At 43.8% G+C, this 14,555-nt stretch overlaps 1 protein-coding gene across 1 annotated transcript; it reads right to left on the bottom strand.

Annotated features, from left to right (window-relative positions):
* Positions 1 to 375: 375 nt before the first annotated feature.
* Positions 376 to 3,454, bottom strand: LOC307087614 (inactive serine protease 35-like). Its single transcript, XM_079753235.1, has 2 exons — positions 3,259 to 3,454; positions 376 to 2,696 (listed from the first exon to the last, which is right to left on the bottom strand). Exons 1-2 carry the CDS (start codon positions 3,261 to 3,263, stop codon positions 1,202 to 1,204), a joined length of 1,500 nt encoding a protein of 499 aa, XP_079609361.1. The 5' UTR covers positions 3,264 to 3,454; the 3' UTR covers positions 376 to 1,201.
* Positions 3,455 to 14,555: the final 11,101 nt, after the last annotated feature.

The raw sequence follows: 14,555 nt of genomic DNA, 5'->3' as shown, positions 1-14,555 counted from the left end.
CAAGAGGAGGTGAAAATGGTTGATTTTATTTAACTTTTGATTGGAATGTGACCCAAGAGGGCAATCTTGGGTACTCACTGTAAAAGCACTCAAATATACGCTGGGTGTTCTGTGTGTTGTTTATTTACAAAAGTGAGTATCTTAATCCGTTGTGGCATTACAAAGTGTTGGAAAATAAAATGAAAGTGATTAAAAACACTTCAAACAAACAGGATGTGGATACATAATGTGTTCCTGGTACTCCTTTGAAGGCTGTGTTTATGTGTTTTTTTATTTTTATGGATGGGATTGATACCTGAAACTCTTACCCTCCCCCCCCCCACCCCTTCAACCCACCACACCACCACCAGCCCCAGACCCCCACTTGCATGTGAGTCCAAATGTGATGCAATAAAAGACAAACTACACTGATCCAAACCAACCTCCATGACTCATCACTTATCTACCCGGTCTGGTATAGTTATGTACACAAACCTACCATTCATGCTATTGCTACTGCTATATGATTATTGCTAATAGTGTGACCAAAGGAGAGCTACAATAGAATGGACATTAAAATCAGTGCCAATCTGACATCATCATCATTCTTAAACAACAATTATAATGTATATTATTATTTCTTAGATAGCCATATGTATTGATACATAATGTGTTACAAACAAATACAATAATTGACAATGTGCGCAAAACGACGATGACCTTGCTGATATTTATTAATTAAGATTCACCATGAGCACCAAAGGACTGCGATAGGCTAGCACCAGTAACACGTGTATTATCTTGCAGTTACATATGTATTTTTTAAAGTGAACTTGGTTTGATTTCTAGGAAGGTTTCAAAACTGATGGGAGCCAACCACGATTTAAGAGGATTCAACTGACGTCTCATACATCCCCCTCTGCAAGGATTTGAAGGGGTGATATAATGCCTCCATCCGTCGTGCATCTAGGTGGACACTCCCACTTGTGTTGTCACTAAAACAGGAAAAAGGCAGATCTTGTAATGGCTAATCACACTCACACCTGCTGGCATAATATCACCCCTTTAAGGAGGTGACTAGGGATTAGAGAGTAACCCAATTTGGTCTAGACATAAGTCATCTGTGACAACCAACTGATAGACTGGACGGTCGACGTTTCAAAAGTAAGTTAGTAGATGTTTAGTTCTAAGTTCTCCATTCGAGCCAGACCGCCCCCACACCTCAAACCGCCTCACAGCGCCGTGGATCCCCGTGCATCCAGTGGCAGATCTGGGCGTACTTGGCCGGCGTGATTCTCACCGCCACGTTGAAGTCCCTCTGCCGGCTGCTCTCCAGCTCCACCCGGCGGTGGCCCGAGAACACGCCGATCACCCGCCGCCGCCACTTCCCCTTCCCGCCGTCCACTTCCTGCTGGTCGCGGACGTACACGCCGGCGCCTGCCGCCCCCTGCTGGGCGTCGCAGTGCTGGTAGATGAGGTCGTCCGACTCCTGGGCCACTCTGCAGAAGCGGTACACCACCCTCTCGCTCCCGTCCGAGGGGGCCCTCTCCAGGTCGTAGCCCGAGAAGTGGATCCGCGTCAGGGGCTGGTCGTGGGGGGCGACGCCCAGAGACATGGGCGTCTGTTTCACCGGCCTCTTCAGCTCCAGGAGGGCGTAGTCGTAGTCGGCCGACACCGATCGGCTGTTGCTCTTGTTGTTGTTGTCGTCGTTCTGGATCCAACCGGCTGGAACGTGTGTCTGCTTGACCCTGGACCAGCGGAACACCGGGTGCTTGGGTGGTGCTGTGCTGCGGGCCGTGCGCCGCCGACGGCTGTAGCCCCCGTCGCCCGTCCCGGCCACTCCCTCCTTCGCTTGCCTCTTGCCTGCAGCCGGTGCCCTCGCCCTCCTTCCCCTCCGTCTTGAGAGCCTCCTTCTCCCGCCCTGCCCCCGGACGCCGCCGGGCGCCACCGGGTCCACGCTGTTGTCCTCCTCGCCCTCTTCCTCCTCCTCCTCCTCCCCGTTCTCCTCCTGGACCGTCTCAGCCTGTCCTCCTCCTCCCCGTCTCCTCCCTCCGCCTCTCCTCCTCCCTCCTCCTCCTCCTCCTCTTCCTCTCTTGGCCTTCAGCTGGAGCAGCCCCACCCGTAGCCGGGGGACCCCCTCCAGGTAGTCCCTCCCGTCGTGGACGCAGTGGGCCGCCGTGAGCACGTGCCTGGGGGAGACCAAGACGCCGGAGCAGCCCGTGGAGAGACGCGCCGCCGAAGAGAACGGGTAGCTGGTGACGAAGTGGGAGCCGGAGATGACGAATCGCCCGTCCGGGCCGAAGACCTGCCGTTTGCTGCGTTTGGGCGCGGGTTCGCGGGACGTCCGGCGTGAGGAGGTGTTGCCGAAGCCGCGTAGAGAGACCCGGGTCCTTGTGCGCGCGCCGTTGTCCTGCAGCGTCTCGTATCCCAGAATCCTCTCTTGCTCGGCCTGGTCCAAGGGCGGCAAGGCGCTTTGGCACTCGATGCCGCAGAGCAGCGGCTCCGGGCTGCGTTGGGGGTCAAATTGGGGCCCGCCATGGCCCCTGAAGGCAGGCGGGGCGAGGGTCTCTGTGTAGAGGTCCAGCACCACCGGGGGGCCTGGCTGCTTCAGCAGCGCGTGGTCAGCAACCACATTGTGTTTATCTTGGGTTCCAGAGGCCTGTGAGGAGGAGGCCATGCAGAGCACCAGGCAGAGGAGATGCAGGGGGTTCATCATGCTGAGAGAGGGAGAGAGAGGGAAAGGGAGAGAGATGGAGAGGGAGAGAAAGGGGGAAGGGAGGGAGAGGGAGGGAGGGGGAGAGCGAGATAGAGAGAGGTAGAGAAAAGAGAAAGGGGGAGGGAGGGAGAGAGGGAGAGAGAGAGAGAGAGAGACAGAGGATATGTATTTATATTTTAACCCTGCATGGTACATTCATAGTCAGCAGAGGGCGCACAATCCCCGTTTGGATAATAGTAAGATTCAATTTGTAAACCGAGTTTATTTAACAAATATTCTTACATTTTAGAATCTGCTATGTTAATCAAATTCAGGAAGAAAATCATGCCTATTCCACAATTTTTTTTTATAATCTATAAAGAAAAGGTATAACAAATCACATAGACGTGACAATGGGATCACCTCGTTATAGCGTTACATCGAAAGAATATACAATATTTAAGAAATGATACTACCTAAAGTGACGGCTCAAACAAACATGTGAAAAATAACGCTAACACCAATCACATATTATCTTGTAAAAAGCCAATGAAACCATTGACAATCATTCCAATGTAGCCTACCTCATTCATGTGAAATCAGATCAAGACAAATTCAATTAGCAGTCAGCGATGCGAATTGATGAAAATCCAATCGTCGAAACGAGCCAAATGCCAAGCAAAAGACCGTTCCCCATCATTCCCTGGGTACCGAAGAAGCGGAGAGCAAGGTATATCAAGTCTTTCGGAGAAAAAAAAGTGCAGACGGAAGGGGGAGCGAACTAAACCCAAGACCGTAGAAAGCATGAATGAAGGTTTAAGTGTCTCGTGACAAGACAGATTTTTGATTCCACACATATTTGTGGGTTGTTATCTTGCGATGATGGAATGATCAAGTTATGCTCTCTTTTTATTTTTTTAAGTAACAATAATCTAAGATCTTAAATTCAGATTGTGTTTTAAACATATACAAACACACACACACACACACACACACACACACACACACACACACACACACACACACACACACACACACACACACACATTCAATCCCCATATGCACAGATACATTCATGCATGGTCACACAATACACAACATACATGCAAATAGGCTGAACGGTTTCATTATTCCAACATTAGGAGCTGCGTAGGTCATCATATTGTCACCACAACCCACACTGAAAACATCTGACAAGCACATTGTCATTGTTTATTAGCCAATATCTCCAAGAGTTCAAATAAACCAACATGATAATAGCTATCAATCAAATTCAATTATTTATATATAATCAAGAAATTCTATAATGTGTTGTGTATTATTGTAAGGGGAGTAATTCTATGTTATTAGTAAAAGGAAACACACAAAAACAATGGTTTTGACAGCCTTGTATTCCCATAGTGGTGGTGTGATGAGAAGCAGGCTTCTTCCCTGATACGAATAAGGGGAGGCGATGGCCACGGGTTGATAATAACTATGGGAACTTAGGAAACAAACACATCAGCAATGAAACCTGCTTCTAATTAATCCTGCAACGGCTCCGAAAGAGTGGGAACTGTCTGAAATCCCCGTTGCTTGTCTCACGCTGTATTAAAAAGGGGGGCATAATTCGTCACGGCAATGTCTTGTCGGTGCCGTGAGTGATATGCTGAAAGTAAGTAAGTGCAATGCAAGGAGTTAGCCAACAACAACAGGAATGAATCAAACTACACTCAACACATTCCCACATTCTGTCCTCTGTTCCTTTGCGGTGGAGGAACCACTAGTTTGCTCGTGCATCCGTTAGCATGCTAATGACAGCATGCTAGTTTTCCCCATCCCAAACCCAAGGTAGCGGGCAAGTCTGCAGTTTGTTGCTAACATTTAGCCACCCTGGTCAACACATGGAACAGGCCAGGCTGCATGTATATGAATGAGAATCGAATTGTTGTTTTCTTAATTTGTATCATTTGGCTAAATATTTGATGACAGCTTTATAGGTGTTCCTTCCTGATAATGTTGCAAGGGAGAGGGAGAGAGTAAGAGAGACAGACAGAGACAGCGAGAGAGACAGACAAGTGAGAAGACTATGGAAGCATTTGTAGGACAATAATCAAATTATATTGGCTCTTGAGTTTTCATTATATAAATACATTATTTGAGTCATGAATGAGTTTAAAAACGCAATCATCCAATTTGAATTAGCATTTTCCAAAATTGGCCCGCTAAAAGTCAAAACCCATTGTGCAGCTGAGCAAGAGAGACACAGATGGCTTGGAGCAACAGGTGACATCAACGCTCCCTCCTGCTGTCAAAGTGTGAGATTGGCCATGGCTCGCGATCCCATCCCAGCCACATCAACTCTTCTTAATGAATCACGTACTCTTGAAACTGAGGGGGGAAAAGTGAAGATATGTCCAACCTGAAGGACAAACTATATACGCAATGTTAACGACACACAGTGGGAGTATGACAGGTAGCTTATATTGTCACTGCAAATAGTGTGGGGAATGTCACGAAGCTTCCAAGTGTTGATGTGATGCATGATATCTATCATGATCTGTACAGATGGTAGTATCATTCATATTGTTTGAATGGAGACTTACTAGTTCAAATTCATTTAAAAGGGTTTTGTGATGAGGGCCCCGCCTGTAAAAACTGGGACGAGCTTCCGCTGTATTTGATTATGGATTTCTATCGCTTTCAATTGTCTAAACTTACTTTGCACTTCTGACACGCAGAAGCTATCCCATCATTCTTTACCCTGTGTTCGGGTGAGTAATACAGAGTTTGAAAGTACATATCAGACATTCTGCAACAACAAAAAAAATAACACATTTCTTAAAGGGGACATCTCATACCACCAGGTGTGAGTGTGATTAGCCATTACAAGCAGGTTTGAAAATGTGCAGCATTGTGACATCACAGGTGGGCGTGTCCATCTAGATGTGTGACGGATAGATGGACACGCCAACCTGTGATGTCACAATGCTGCACATTTTCAAACCTGCTTGTAATGGCTAATCACACTCACACCTGGTGGTATGAGATGTCCCCTTTAAAATATATTTGGCAGATTCAAGTCCTTTGTCATACTAACAGTGAGTAATATACCTCAGTCTATTGTCATACATTCTCTGATGAATGGTCCGATGACTTATGCCAAACAGATCCGCAATCTTTTATTTTATAACTTGCAGTATGTAGCCTTCGATATTCCAAAAGGGAAGGAGATTGCTGGCTGCCCCCTTACAACATGGCCAGGAACCACCGGAGCAAGGCGATCAACAATAGCTAAGAGGTTGGCGGTGACCACTTTGTTGATATCCTCGGTGAGTATTCTGCCAAGGTTTCTTGAATTGAATTGTTCTCAACTAAATCAGCCAATTCATCAGTGAACGTACCATACCTCCGAAGGACGTCATTAGTTAGCCAGGGGAGTGTATCTATGTTCCCCGGGTCCTATGTTCCCCGCTTTGTATGTGACCGGGGAACATAGGACCCTGTGAGCAAATCTTTTTTTCGTAGGATGGTAGGGGCAAGTACCGCCTTTTTCGCCTCTGATTCGCCTGTGATTGGTTAGAATGTCTCTCCTCCGATTGGTTATGGTTAGGGTTAGGTTTAGAGTTAACCCTCACCCTAACCCTAACCCTAACCATAACCCTAAACCTGACCCTAACCCTTTGCACCTGGGGAAGTAGCGAGCTAGCTCCTTGATTTCGTGGTTCTTTTTATACTGCTTGACATGGAATCTAAATGTAAATTTAAAAATGTAGAATACTATTATTACTACTACTATTTCACTCTAATTCAACTCAGGCTCAGTTTGAAAGTTCAAATCCACATTTGACAAGGATTTGATGAGAAGAGGAGAAAAATTAAAATTGAGTAGGATTGCATTTTCATTTTATTTTATGACTCAAATAATAGATTCATATTACGAAAAATAAACGCATTAGTGCTACTTAATTTTTATATTCAGCATTGCACCTTCCATTGATTCTTGTCCCAAAAAGCTTTCATTAAAAACATCCTGTGTAGACAATGATGAACCAATGGTTCCTGATGGTGATTGAGTGTCTGTGTGGGGATGCATCCCCCACAAGGACCTGTTAAACAAACAACGTGAATGTACACCAAACAACAGACAGATGCGTGAAGCCAACCTTAGCATTTGCCATGGGATTCTCTGAACTTGCACGAAAGCAGGCTTTCATTTATCAACATCCAATATCCTTGAAAATGAAGACATTGGAGCCAACTCAAATGTCTGTGTGTGTGCTGTAAAATAAAAAAAGGAAACTTAATTTTCAAACAGAATTTTAATTCAATCACTACACGGTGTTCCTCATGGTAGTTATTAGTTCGGAGCTATGGTAATTACTCACACTTTCACAAGGTTAATCTCTTGACGTCATTCTAGGTAGATGCGTTATGTATACCACACAAAGTACAGAATGTTCCCCTCTTTTTGTTTGCCTTTTTCATTATTAATCATGTGTTTGATTTACACACACACACACACACACACACACACACACACACACACACACACACACACACACACACACACACACACACACACACACATACATATATACAAACACACTCAAATACACACACTGCCATGCATGCCTGTGTCCACACACACTTAGTCATAGATTCTTATTGTTTCCTTCCCCCTAACCCTAACCCTTTCACTCTCTCTCTCTCTCTCTCTCTCTCTCTCTCTCTGAATTTAATTGAATAAAGTTTTAGTGGCATGACTAAAACTGAAATAAATTAAATGAAAGAAATATGTTGCTAAGATATGAAAAAAAGATGTATAAAAATGAGTTTGACTGATTGATAACATTCAATCCACACGCATCAATGACATAGATGTCAATATGACTCTTTCATTCGCTTCTTTTTCCATTAGGAAACATTTCTTCTCTGTGACATGATGAATCAAACGCTCACACCAGCTGGGCTGGATTTATTTGTTCACTAACTAGGAGTTTCTGTATCTTGTCTTTTTTGGAGGTTTGGGAAATGTGGAATTTCTTTTTCATTATATTTGGATCAGTTCATGAGGAAGGGAGACTCTGTCTGTAGTTTACCTGTTCCATTCTCTCTCCATGTGTCACTCTATAGCCCTCGCCCATGGCCACCCAGCGGACCACCACTTGGTTCAGCTGGACGTGTTGATCTGTCACTCCTTGCTCATCTGTGAGGAATATGCTCAGCTGTATCTCTCTCTCTCTCTCTCCCTCTTTCTCACTCTCTCATTATCAATCTCCCTGCCTCTGTCTCTCTCTGTCTCTGTCTCTTTCTCCATCTTTCGCTCTCTCTCTCAATCTCTCTGTCTCTGTCTCTGTCTCTCTCCCCCTCTCTCTCTCAAGCACAAATCTTGTGTGTATATTGTCAGCAGGGCCGCTGCTGGCCATTTTTACCTAATATATAAAAAGAAGCTCCCCTCTTTTTATATATTAGGTAGAGAGGGAAAGGGAAAAATGGGGGGGGGGGGGGGGGGGGGGGGGGGGAGGGGAGCCTCTTTTTATATACTAGGTAAAAACATATAATTGCCGAAATTTAGTGATAGGTTATGCAATTAAGAAAAAGCAACGGTGGGCCTCTTCATAACTAATTTATATATTTTTTTAATTCAATAATGTAATAATTATTTAATTTTTTTTATTTTTTTTACAAACCATAAGTTTTGGTGCCCCCCCCCAGGTACTTGGTGCCCTACGTACTCTGCGTACTCTGCGTATAGGGAGCGGCGGGCCTGATTGTCAGTCACAGGCCTGTGTATGCTGGTTAACTTGCACCTACACCATTCATGGTTAATAGGTCCACCCAGGGAGAGAGTATTGTGGCTGAGACACAAGCTATATATATAGATTCCCTGGGCTTTGTTTCGAGTATCTGAGGGGGGTCATGGTGCTTACGGTGAGTAAGGAATCCTGTACTTCATTTCCCCACAGGCTGCTTTTCGGACAGGGGTTCTCACAACCACACACAAACATGCACGCACACACACACATATGAGTCACTATCATGGGAGCTGATCTTGCAGTATTGTGCCATTGATGTGTGTGTGTGTGTGTGTGTGTGTGTGTGTGAGAGTTTGTGTGTGTGTATTGGCTTGTGTTTGTGTGCGTGTTGGTGTGTGTGTGTGTTGGCATATGCGTGTGTGTGTGTGTGTGTGTTGGTGTGTGCATGTGTTTGTGTGTGTGCGTGTGTGTGTGTGTGTGTATAATCGTGGGGCAGCCAGTGACTCAGTGTTTCTGCTTATTACTGTCTGGCTTCTCTCCGTAAATAAAAGCAGACCGGTCCAGTCTCATGGCCCCACCAAGAGTGATCCTGCTGCCAAGGTGTTGGCTGACACTTTCAATATCTGTCTTGTGTTGTTCTGACCTCCTACCTGATGTGCTTCATGTTGTTTACAATTATTTCACACAAAACTCAAAATTGTCATTCCGATATTGAGCTGTGTGTGCAGAAAAAAAACCTCAGACACAAACTCCTTGTCATTGTGCCTGAAAATGTTGTTACAGTGCATGGTTTTATTTAGCGTTTTGATGTCATCAGTGGTTGCACATGGATTCAATGTTCATAAATCAACATGATGACATATGGGATGCAGCATCACTCGCATCGGGGCCACAAACAGCAGGAAGATGTTAGGCGATGAAATCACATTAGGCGTTTTGTTCTAGTCTACTCCGTTCACCCCGTTACTGTTCATGGTCCTCAGGTGACCTAAGGTCTTGATTTTGACTAGAGAGAGAGAGAGAGAGAGAGAGAGAGAGAGAAGCAGGGGCAGAGATAGAGAAGGATCGTATTTTGAACTATTTTGATCTTATGTTTATAATTCGTATTATTCTTCACATATTTAAGTTATAAAAATAGTTACATTATAACATAATACATTATTAATAGTAAGTGATAAAGAGAGAGTGAGATAGAGAAAGAGAGAGAGAGAGATGGAGAGTGGGAGAGAGAGAGAAAAAGAGATTGTATTCAAGCCACAATAGAACACAATACCTTCAGAAAACATGAAGGTGTTGTTGTTGGCATGGCCAGCAGTATAATAGGAGCTGGAGGACCACTGCGTGGAAGGGGCTAAGGGGGGGGATGGCTATAAAGAAACAGGACACAGTTTTTATTGGGTTTCATAAATAGGTCAGAGGCGATGGGAGCTTAAGATAACAGGAAATGCTGCGTGGGATCTTGGGAGATCTGACTTACGGCGATGGCGCTGGTTCATCTCGTCCCCGTGCACCCAGGGTCTCGGTGACCTTTGTCTGCTGCCTCCATCTAGGTCTTCATGACATCCTGCTGTCCTCTTCGTGAGCTGTTCTTTGGATCCATCAATTTGACAGACTACCAGGTCCATCAAATGGATGGGTGTCTTAACCTTTGGTTAACGCAAAACAAAGTCAAAAGTCCAAGCCAAAGTCAAATTTATTTGTATAGCACAGTATTAGACACATTGGTTATTCAAAGTGCTTAACAAGGTTAGGATTGTTTAAATCTATAAAGAGGGATGAGAAAGAGGAGGAATCGAAAAAACTGGCAAAGAAAAGGAAGAAGCGGTAGAAGGAGAAGAAGAAGGAGAAGAAGAAGAAGAAAAATATGTTTTTCAGTGATTGACAGGATGCTGGCCTCTCAACTTGTTGTTGTGTGAAACTGAAAAGAAGATTATGCTGTTCCACAATACTTTTTTGGTTGCAGCTCCTTACACGTTAGTACTTAATCCAAAAGAATGTTGTTTCCATTACTGATATCAAGTATGTATCAGTCAACACCATTGTAAATCAACTCAGATTCTCTTTTTGTGATCACTAGATTTCCAACTTGATTGCATTTATGCCATTTGCCCTATTAAACCATGATGTGAGTGAGCAGGTGGCCATAGGCTACATATGTCTATCTGTAGAACATCAGACAGCTCCAATGGATCCCGTGGTAAAATGCTGTTTTACACATGCATGTACAACTGGACGGTATAGAAGGACGCCTGTGGCTCCAAGTGCGCCGCAAAGACAAATAGTCCAAATCATAACAGCAAGATAAATACCCGCAGAATGCAGTTTGTTGGAAGTCTGCGACCCTGATTATGATTGTGTGCATGAGCGTGGTGCAACACAACTGTTTGTTTGTCTTGTGTGGTGATGGTAAATTGGCCATTACAAAACGATTTCAGACATGTCTGTGGTACAAATGCACATTTGCACCACAGACACACACACACACACACACGCACAAACACAAACGTATATACACACACACACAAACACACAGACACAAACACACACACGCATACATACACACACACATGCACACACACACTCACAGCTGGGGCTTTCCATTTCATACTCACGAAAAGTAAACATAAACCTCTCATCGAAAGATGGAGATAAGCTGAGCTCGGTTCAGTCCCTATTTTCTGGCACTCTGCGTGTTTACATGTGAAAAACCCATCGCCCTTAACAATCTAAGGGTTACTCAACACATAGGGTCTAAATGGCCTTCGTCAAAGCCAACCACTCCAGCCGCAATACACACAGTGTCACCCAAACACGCAGCCCAGAGCACGAAGCTCGACGGGCCAGCTGAGGGGAAAATCAGGAGGAATTTGGGAATAAGATACCCTAATTCCTCATCCCAGAAGGGAGATTCGGAATGAGCAAAGGGGGAGACTCTCCCACTGAATGAGTCAGTGGGAGTAAGAGTCACATGAAGTTTGACCATTGAAAAAAAGTTTTGGAAATTACTGAAACGTATGAATGTACTCATGTTATTCATATCTATATGGCATTCATATGACTCTTTTCAAACATTTTTATTTTTTTCCAATTAAGTTATTCAACAGCCAATTGCATTTACGTGCAGTGCTAGCAGCCTCTAAGTTATCTTTAGAGAGCCGCTTGGCTTGATTCTCTGTACCTGTGGCCTCGTGATCAGTTTTAACCAGTCCTATAAACCCCTCACTTTATATAAGCCCTATTCCATTGGGCTCTGTTTATACGCACACAAACACACACACACACACATAGATGCAAAAACAAACACACACACGGGCAGAAACACAAACACACACACATAGACATGCAAAAACAAACACACACACACGTCCTATACACATGCACACAGATGCAGACACACAGACATACGCACGCACACACACACACACACACACACACACACAAAAAAAAAAACACACACACACACATGCAAAATCCCCCACTGACATACAAACATGCACAAATATATGCACACACAGCAAGACAACACAGCTTCACAGTTGCACATCTGTTTTGATTTGGAATAATAGAATGCTAAACTCTGCTCTTTGGCTCAAGGTGATAACATGACTAAACCAACAGCAAATACGGCTTGACAAATGGTGTCTGTTTGTGTGACACATAGCTCTCTGTCTGAATCTCTCTAGCACAAGTGTACGTATGTGGGTGGTCAATTCTCCATGTTAAAGGAAATGTTGTCAACCTTATTATTATTATTATTATTATTATTACTATTAGGGTCAGCCATTTTCCCACGAGAACTGGATTCAGGATAAACCAATTCCCAAAAAGTGATCTATTATCCAAAGGATTTTTTTTAGGTTCCCAATTTACTGATCGTCATGTACCAAGAGTTGGAAAATCATGTTCTCCAATTTTGGTTGTTATGGTTTATATTAGTGATATGACTTCAGCATAGAACCAACCCTTGGCTGTGTGGTGGCTGAAGGGTGTCTGACTCCTACCCTAAAGGAACTGGGTTTGATCCCCATGTACATCGTCACTTTCAATAAAATCCCCTACTCAACAATACACTATATTTATTTTGTTGCTTTTTTTTTTGCTGACCTTGCCAGTAAGTATAATCATTGTGAATTTCAATAAGAGCGACCATCTTTAGTTTCCTAAGAAACCAAAATATGCACCAGGCAGCATTGTTCTCTAAGTGCAGCCTGTATTGGGTTCAAATCCCACTCCCCCTCGCCCCTATAGTACCCCGGATTTACCCTCCTACACCCTGCTGTAGTGCCTCTGAGCAAGCCACTAGACACTAGACTACAGAGACCTCCATTCTGCAGCCTTCACCCTTGTATATGTTCAAATAGTGAAACAAGATGCACAGACGTCTCCTCACACATTGGGGCTTCATAATCACTAACATCCACGTTCCCTGGAAACCTAGAAATCCCCCCTTTCAACAAAGGATAATATCAACAACAAAAAATTCTCACAAGGTCATATTTTCCTTCATTTTCCCCCCCGTATCAGCAGGAGGATTTGTCTGTTTATTTGAATAAATAGACAAAAAAAATAGAAGCTATATTCAGCCAGATAGGCAGAGAGCTTTGACTATGACTTCAATCTATAAATACAGCGATGCAACACTAAGTCAATGGTCTCTCAACATCTCTGTAGTGTGTAACCTTCTCTTCAATCTTCAGTCGTTCCCCCTCTCTATTCCTTTGTTTGTGACCTGAATCTGAGTTCAATTTGAGGCCATCCCTCCTGCCAGATTGGATCTGCCCGATCATACAAGGCGCAAACAAATAAATAACCAGTTCTCAACCAGACATTATCTCACTAGCTCTTCTGTCTTCTCCCTGACCTCTTTTAACCTTCTCTCTCTCTCTCTCTCTCTCTCTCTCTCTCTCTCTCTCTCTCTCTCTCACACGTACTTTACATCTCTCTATATCTCTTTTTCTCTTTAACTTAAATGTCTCTCTCTATCTATCATCTCAATGCCTTTCACTAGCATCTTGCTCCATCCCTTTCTTTCTGTCTCTAGCTTTGTGCAATATAGTTATAGTTTGCAATATAATTATCTATCTTAAAACATAATTTCTATCTATCTGTCTATTGATCTACAATCTCTCACCCTCATCTCCTCATCTCTCTCTCTCTCTCTTTCTCTCTCCATCTCTCTCTCTCTAAAGCTTTTTGTTTGCCTCTGTTTAGACAACACAGCTGCATTGAGGTTTCTCATCCTATCAACACTGAATTCAAACATTTAAACAGTAAAATAGTCATGGAATATGCTGTGCTGTGAAAAATTGACTGATACACACCCACACCCACACTCTCTCTCTCACACACACACACACACACACACACACACACACACACACACACACACACAAACACAAATAGCATGTGTGCAAGCTCTTCTCATTGTAAACAGGAAAGTGAGCATAAACACATAAAAATAATTGATCACACACATCTAAACAATAATGATCCTATCTCCCTAAAATGCAAAAAGCTAGCTAATCTCGTAACTGTTTGAAAACTGTTTGAAAATACACTCCGGCTGCCAAATGTAAATAGGTGCAAATAGTGCGATACAGAATACTGTCCAAAGGAAACAGAAACGTGGACAGCAACTCATACAAAGACACACACACACACACACACACACACACACACACACACACACACACACACACACACACACACACACACACACACACACTCACACACACAAAGAAACACAAACACACCTTCACTATAAATACTCAAAAGTTGCAATTCTCGTTGACAAATAGATGGCATTGAAGCAGAGACAAGCCAATACAACATCATAAAGAAGCACAAAAATGAGATGAACCAGAAGATAAGAACAAATCATCAACATCAGGAGAGAGCTGGAGAGATGTCAATAAGTCTGCTAGAGTTCCTACCCACAATCCTTTGGGTTTTGGGAACCATGAGTCATCTACCTCCCTTCCTTTAGTTCTCTCTGATTCTCAGCACTCAGTAACTCTGACATCCTTGCCCTGCCTGGCGATCCTCATGTGATCCTAGTGATGAATTCTATCTCCAAAACTAACTAATTCACATGTAAATGTTGTTTCTCTCTCTCTCTCTCTCTCTCTCTCTCTCTCTCTCTC

Source organism: Pollachius pollachius (genome assembly GCF_949987615.1).
Source record: "Pollachius pollachius genome assembly, chromosome: 16".
NCBI classification, from domain to species: Eukaryota; Metazoa; Chordata; class Actinopteri; order Gadiformes; family Gadidae; genus Pollachius; species Pollachius pollachius.
The sequence above is the reverse complement of the archived record's forward strand: the minus strand, read 5'-3'. Positions and strand labels throughout refer to the sequence as shown.